This window comes from Rutidosis leptorrhynchoides, chromosome 7, assembly GCF_046630445.1.
Source record: "Rutidosis leptorrhynchoides isolate AG116_Rl617_1_P2 chromosome 7, CSIRO_AGI_Rlap_v1, whole genome shotgun sequence".
Classification (NCBI taxonomy): domain Eukaryota; kingdom Viridiplantae; phylum Streptophyta; class Magnoliopsida; order Asterales; family Asteraceae; genus Rutidosis; species Rutidosis leptorrhynchoides.
The window spans coordinates 52,374,008-52,381,698 of record NC_092339.1 but is presented as its reverse complement, the minus strand read 5'-3'; the positions used below and the strand labels follow the sequence as shown (position 1 = coordinate 52,381,698).

The 7,691-nt window shown below is 38.2% G+C and overlaps 1 protein-coding gene across 1 annotated transcript; it reads right to left on the bottom strand.

Annotated features, from left to right (window-relative positions):
* Positions 1-1,447: 1,447 nt before the first annotated feature.
* LOC139859230 (receptor-like protein kinase HERK 1) lies at positions 1,448-2,209 on the bottom strand. Its single transcript, XM_071848025.1, has 2 exons — positions 1,624-2,209; positions 1,448-1,548 (listed from the first exon to the last, which is right to left on the bottom strand). The coding sequence occupies exons 1-2, from the start codon at positions 2,207-2,209 to the stop codon at positions 1,448-1,450; spliced, it is 687 nt and encodes a 228-aa protein (XP_071704126.1).
* Between the last annotated feature and the right edge of the window lie 5,482 nt (positions 2,210-7,691).

Sequence of the window (7,691 nt, the reverse complement as noted above, 5' to 3'; positions counted from 1 at the left end):
GCTCCCGAATCCAAAATCTAAGACTCCATAGAATTTTCAACACTACACAAAAGTGCATCATCACTTTCCCCTTCGGCTAAGTTTACACCTTTCGCGGAACCATTTTTGCAATTCCTTTGAAAGTGCCCCTTTTGATTGCAACCCCAACAAGTAACTTCACTTCTATCTTTCGATGAATACCTCTTCTTAGACTTCTTCCTACCCTTCTTCTCACCGCATTCAAATTTTCTACCCCGGTTGTCGGTACTTAACAAAGAACCGGATGTTGATTCCCCCGAGTTTCTCCTACGAGTATCTTCACCAAGAATCAAATCCCTTATAGCTTCAAACGCTAGCTTAGTAGTTCTCGTAGAGCTACTAACCGCTGTAACCGTACCCGACCAACTTTCCGGTAATGATGAAAGCAAGATAAGTGCTTTTAGTTCATCATCAAACTTAATCTCTACCGATTCAAGTCTTGAAACGATATTATTAAATTCATTGATATGATCCGTTGCACTCATACCTTCCTTCATCTTAGTATTAAACAATTGACGCATGAGAAATACCTTATTTGCAGCTGTAGGTTTCTCATACATGTTAGAGAGTGCTTTCAAGCAAGCAAACGTCGTCTTCTCATTCACAACGTTGTATGCAACGTTCTTAGCAAGTGAAAGACGAATAGCACCCAAAGCTTGACGATCCAAAAGCGTCCAATCGGCATCGTCCATGCTTTCGGGCTTGGTCTCTAACAAGGGTTGGTGTAGCTTCTTTTGATACAAGTAATCTTCAATTTGCATCTTCCAAAAGCCAAAGTCTCTCCCATCGAATCGGTCGATTCTAAACTTCCCATCTTCCGCCATCGTTGCCTTAACGAAACCTTGTGCTCTGATACCAGTTGTTAGGATATTAGGACCCAAACAACGCAAGTGATTCTTCAAGATCACTCACCCACTTAATGAACGAAAGAATATAAATGCGAAAAAAGTAAATCGACATAAGATATAACGTGGTTATATGCAATCGTTGTGATTGCTTTAGTCCACGGACCAACTAGAGAGTGTTTATTACTGAGAATCTGTATGTGGTATGTTACAATTGCATACAATGAGTTCTATATATATGAGAAAACATGAACACCATGACAACTAGCTAGGAATCTTCACCATGACAAGTAATCATCTTGTTTACCAACTAGCCATGCTTTCTACCTTGTAATGGCATGATCACAGCCCTAATTTTAGGTGTAAAGTGATTAACTTTGCACCTAAAGTGAAAGGAGGCCAAAGCATGCTCGGATGTAAAGGTTGCAACTTGCCAACTTGCTGCCAGACACCAGATGCGCCGCATCTGATGTGTGATGCACCGCATCACTTGCTTTTCACATTTCAGATTCGAGAACCAGCACCAGATGCGCCGCATTAGTTGAGGATGCGCCGCATCTGACCCCCTGATGCACCGTATCAGCTTAATGCTCCGCATCTAAAACCTTCGGACCTTTTTGCTCTATGAATGCGCCGCATCCACCCTTGGATGCGTCGCATTTGATTGTTTCACGCTTCCCGAAATCTGCAAAATCCGTGCAAGTGTTGAAACAATTTTTTTTTTCTCGTTTTGTATAAATGTCTCCATATTCCAACTTGCCGCACGCGTTGGTGATAAAAAATGAATCCTTCTCGTTGGCACGACCCAATTTAGAAAGGCCGAAATCAGCTATCATGGCTCTCCAGTTGCTATCCAAGAGAACATTAGCACTCTTAATGTCTCTGTGGATAACTCGTTCATGTTGTGCAACGTGGTTGTGTAGATGATCTAAACCACGTGCTGCGTCAATGCAAATATTTAGTCTCTGCTTCCATGTTAGTGTAAAAGTGGGATTCTGACTAGCATTATGTAAGTACTTGTCTAGGCTACCGCGATGAGCGTACTCATAAATGAGAACTTTCTCAGGGCCTTGGTTGCAAAAACCAAGAAGGGAGATGAGGTTTGGATGCTTATAACGAGATGGCAATTGAATCTCTGTTAAAAACTCCTTAAGCCCCTGTCCCGAAATTTTAGTATCCAGTCGTTTTACAGCAATGGTGGTAAGTTTCGTTTCACCGGAGAGTGAGAGTTGTCCCTTATAATCAGGTCCATACCCGCCCTTTCCGATGATAGTTATGAAGTTTTTGGTGGCTTCTATTATATGCTCAAATGGTATACTGAGGTGCTCCAAGTCTTTAAATGGCATCATAACTTGCAAGTAAAATGATCAAGATCGAGATTATGGGTGAAGGAAGAAAGAAAAAATTGTTCAAAATGATTGATTAGCAGCGAATGAGGTGACTGCCAATGAATTAAAAAGATAATTGATCAAAATGATTCATTCGCAGCAAATGAATGCCTATGAATCAAACGAAAGACAAGACCTTTACTTTTTGATTTAATTAATTTAATTATTTAAGTAAATTATACCCCGGGGACGGGGCCATAAGTAATGAGGGCCCATAATTTATTACTCCCTCTCTTGTACCAGTAGGCTTATGGACCCAATGACAGCTAGAAAATGAAAAGACCAACTAGATTATTTAGAAGTCCAGAACCAACTTGATATTTAAATTCTGAATTAGCACAGCAGATGTGTGCTCCTGTCTTTTATACCCAAACATTATTTATGTGCACAACGATGTGGGATGCATAATGATCCAAAGCAACCTATCATTTAATATTTAATATGCTCTTAGTTTTAATGTGTTGTCTTTTTATTTTATTAGTATATATTACATGTATTTATTATTCGTTACTAAAATGCTTTTTTTATCCATAAACTTCGGTAAACATCGAAAACATGTACCCATGTGAATAATTTTACATCATGTACACTATTTTCTCATTTTATCGACATAATCTTGTTTTGAACCACTTTAATAATTAGTCAATCTTATAATAACAACAAAAGGCTCACAACTAATAAATTTTTTGGTTCCCCTACTATATACATATAAGGCCTACTATTTATGTAACATCCCAATTATTTAAGGTATTATTTTATGTGAAATTTTATTGCTAAGAAATTAATTGGTAAAAGTTATTTTATGTTAAATGGACAAAAGTTAAGTTTATTGGTTAAGTTAAGAAGGACTAATGGTGCAAAGTTAGAATTAAGGACCTTCCTAGCTATAGATGTGATGGGGAGGGTAGAAAGTGCAATTAGGCCAAAGTTAATTTAAATAAAAAGGAATTAAAATGCTGGAAATTGAGTTATTCACAAAAATTATACAGAAAAACCTCCTGTATGTGTGTGTATGTCGATGTTGAGGGAGAAGGAGGAAGAAACCACAAATTGTTGAAATTAGACTCATGCAATTGAAGATTTGTGAAATCTAACACACCTTAATCACTCTAGCAAGCTTTAATCTTCCAATTTCACTCTCTTTGTGCATAATTAGGGTTCTTAAACTCTAAAAGTCAAGGTATGAATTTTATGTCTATGTATTGCTTTTATTGTGTGATAATGATGAGATTTATGCTTAAGAAGTTGCTAGTTGTTGAATGGTGCACAATTGTTTGAGTTAAAATGAAATTGTCATTGATTTTGGAAGAAGAATTAAGCATGAACTTGCATTTTGGATTTATGGTATGAATATGATGAATTTAGTGATGTTCTAGTTAAATTTCTAGTCATGCACACCAAGTGTTTGATAAAATGTCTCAATGAGATGTTCATGTGTTTTAGTTAGTAATTTTGAAGAAGGATGTTCATGTTTGAGTTATTGTTATTATTGTAAGTTATGGAATTTGATTAAGTAATAACTTAAGGGTGTTAGTAATGGAATTGGATTGTATGCAACTTATTAAATGAATAATGAAAAGATTGGTGGAAAGTTGCATGTATTACTAAAAGAGATGAACTAGTAATGTACATGATTAAAGTTATGAAGTTTAATTGGTAATATTCCTATCTTAGAAAAGATGAGATCAAGGCTAGAATGTATGTATGTTGTGATTAGGGGGTTAAGTGTATGTATAAGTATAGAAAGATGCAATGATTCATGAAAGTTGTGATTTTGTTGAGTTGTGTGATTAATGGGATTAGCTCATGTATAGGTGCTAATCAAGGAAAAGAGGTTACAAGTGATCAAGGAAATTCAATTAAGCAAGGTGAGTTTATAGGGGGTAATATGGGCGGGTCAAGAGTGGCTTAGTGTTCTCGGATTGCATCCGTGCAAGAGAGTAACGACTAAGTGCACTATATATGTAGCTTAGATAGAATTATTAGGTTAGCCTAATAATTGTATCTATGGTTGATGTTTAGCTTAGGCAAGGTTATTACATTGCTAGTAATCTTGCCTATGGTTTGTTTTAGCTTAGACACATTAAATGTCTATGTTTGAAATGATGATGAAATGAAATGATGATAGCTTAGGCATATTTAGTATGTCTATGGTTAGCTTAGGTATGATTACTAGGGTTGGCCTAGTAAGTCATGCCTATGGTATGAATGAATCAGATCCGAAAGTAAGCAAACAACCGATGGGTTGAAGGATAAGTGTTATGTTTTATGTTTTACTACTTTCCTATAACTCACTAAGTGTAAAAGCTTACTCCCATGATGTTTTATGTTTTAGGTGCTAAGGTTCATCGCGAAGGTAAGGAGCCCGTTTGAAGCGCTAGGGGAGCATTGGCATTAGTGTAAGTGGTATTGCAAGTCCCTTTTGTAAACATGCTCTACGGTTACCGCTTATCAACGCCTAGTGTTTTGAATGTGTCATGTTTGTTATTGCCAAATTTGGGACCAAATGATGGTTTAGATTATGAAAACATGTTTTGATGTTTAAAAGATGTTTGCGAATGTTTAATGATATTAGAAACTGTTTCCTTAAGTTTGTGTATGAATTATGCAGTTTTGATTGTGTTGGAAAAATGATGAAAGGTGTAAAATTTGGTTTAAATAAAAAGTTGCAGGTCAGATCCTGGACACGAGTTGTGTCGCGCCGCGGCAAAGCCCTCCGCGCCGCGATAATGGCCTGAAGTTGATATCAGAAACTGGGTTAAGATGTGTAATGTTTCCCGCGTTGTGTCGCGCCGCGACAAGGCAAACCGCGCCGCGGCATATGCCTTGTCCGGGCAGTGACTCTATTTATCAAAAAAAAAAAAAAAAAAATTTACTCGTTTAAAGGCGTTAAAAGTTGGTATCAGAGCTGTGGTTTAAGGGACTTGGATGGGACTTGGATAACCCACGATAGGGATTATCTAGGCTTAAACCATTGTTATGAAATGATAAGCGGTTTAGGACTTGCATAAGTGTTAAGGTCGAATAGTTGTGCCATGCTCCATAGGGTAGAGTCGTTGACGAGACTTGTAGTTTAATGATTGAGATTATGATTGGTTTATGTAAGGAGTTTGATACTCGTTAGCCATGATGTCTTAGTAGATTAAATGTGTAATGGAATGGTGTAATAACAACAGGCCATTGTTATTACTTCATTTTAGTACACATGAACGTCTACTATGGTCATGGTGAATCGAGTTAGGAATTCTTTCGATTTGTTTGGTTATGATGATGATGTAGGTATTTGAACTAACGAGTTGAATGTAATTTTCAGAATGGCTATTGTATCACCGAATAGAGGTAATGAGGAGGACGACGAGTACGTCCACACCCCATCCATGGAGTCTATTGAAGACTCTCAAAATGAACCCGAAGAAGTTAACATGCCAAATGACATTTCGGGGCAAATAGGGCAAGCCTTGATACGTTATACCCCAACCTTGTTAGAAAAGATCAAGACAATGATAAACGATCAATTAGACGAGAAGTTAAAGACTCTTATTGCTAATAACCCTACTTTAAGAGGCGAAGGGGGAAGTGGGGTAAGACAAGAAGAGGTAGAAGCCCCAAGAAGGAAGGATGATCGATTTGAATATAAGAACTTTGCAAATTGCCATCCCCCGGAGTTTCATGGTAAGGTTGACCCAATTGTTAGTCAAAGATGGATCGATGAGATTGAAGAAACTTTTATGTTGTGTGAATGCCCCGAGCATTTAAAGGTAATTTATTCGGCTCATCAAATGAAGGGTAGTGGTTATGAGTGGTGGAATTTCATAGTTAAGTCTCATGGGCGAGACGTGGCTACAAGTTTCTCATGGGACAAGTTCCGTGAAATGTTTATGACCCAATTTGCTCCACCCGCCGAGGTTAGTAGGTTGAAATCCGAGTTTATGAATATAGAGCATGGAAGTAAATCGGTGACCGAGTTTAATGCCGAGTTCAATGATAAGTCTCGTTTTTGTCTGGACTTTGTGTCAAGTCCCAAGTTGATGATGGATCATTATCATGAAAAGTTGAATCCCGAGATAAGTGAATTTATCGACAAGAGCACTTATAAGACCTTAGCCGAAATGATGAATAGAGCACTTGTTAGAGAGCATGAACTTAGGAAGAAGGCGGCGTTTAAGCGAAAGTTAGATCAAGACTCTAAGGCGATGCATAATGTTAGTCCGAAGAAGGGTAAGTTTGGTTCCGAATCCCCGCACAAGTCAAAAGGGAGTTTTGTGTCGGGTAAGAGCGGTGGGAAAGAAGCCAAGTCGTGTACTAGGTGTGGTAAGAATCATACGGGTGAATGTAAAGCGGGTATCACTGATTGTTACTCTTGCGGGAAGCCGGGTCATAGGGCCGTCGAATGTCCTAAGAAAGGTAAGCAATGTTATTATTGTTTTGAGAAAGGTCACTTTCAAGCCGAATGTCCGGAATACAAGAAGGATTTAGCTAGTGGTAGCGTTAAGAAAGAGGTTAAGACGGAACCGAAGACTAGTGATAGCCGACCAAGGGCCCGAGCTCATCAGATTACCGCACTCGAAGCGAAGGAGTCCCAAAATGTGGTGTCAGGTACCTTTATTGTAAACTCTTTACCTGCGCATGTTTTGTTTGATTCCGGTGCTACGCGGTCGTTTGTATCGTATTCTTTTTGTAAGCATTTTAATATGACCCCAAGTATGTTAGAACACCCATTAGAGGTTGAAATAGCGGATAATAAAACCGTGATGGTATATAGTATCATTAAGGGGTGTGAAATTGTTTTGGATGATGAAAAGTTTGTCATTGATTTAATACCCATGCATATGGGGGAATTTCAAGTAATTGTGGGTATGGATTGGTTAGATGACAATGAAGGGATAATTTTGTGTCGTAAGAAAATTGTGTTAGTTCAATCGCCAAGTGGGAAAGTTATATGGATTTATGGGGAGCGAGCTAGGCGTGCTATTCCTATATGCACGTATGCTAGGGCTAAAAGATTTTTGTCTCATGGATGTTGTGCGTTTTTGGCACATGTTGTTGATAATTCGAAAAAAATTGTTGAATTAGATGATGTACCGATAGTTAACGAGTTTCCGGATGTGTTTCCAAGTGAATTGCCCGGTGTACCTCCCGAACGAGAGGTAGAGTTTAGAATAGATTTGATACCCGGGGCCATGCCAATTGTCAAAGCTCCCTATCGATTAGCCCCGTCGGAGATGAGAGAAATGGTGACTCAATTACAAGATTTGATAGATAAAGGTTTTATACGTCCCAGTAGTTCACCATGGGGAGCTCCGGTTTTATTTGTGAAAAAGAAGGATGGAACTATGAGAATGTGCATTGATTATAGAGAATTGAATAAGGTCACTATTAAGAATAAGTATCCGTTGCCGAGGATAGACGATTTGTTTGATCAACTACAAGGTGCAAGTTT

Bases quoted from the DNA above. Each gene is read 5' to 3' on its own strand.
- LOC139859230 (XM_071848025.1), bottom strand. From the start codon at position 2,209: ATGCCATTTAAAGACTTGGAGCACCTCAGTATACCATTTGAGCATATA. The intron at 1,549-1,623 runs GCAAGTTGGAAT...CGGATTTTGCAG, and splicing joins TTTTATCACCAACGCGTGCG to ATTTCGGGAAGCGTGAAACA.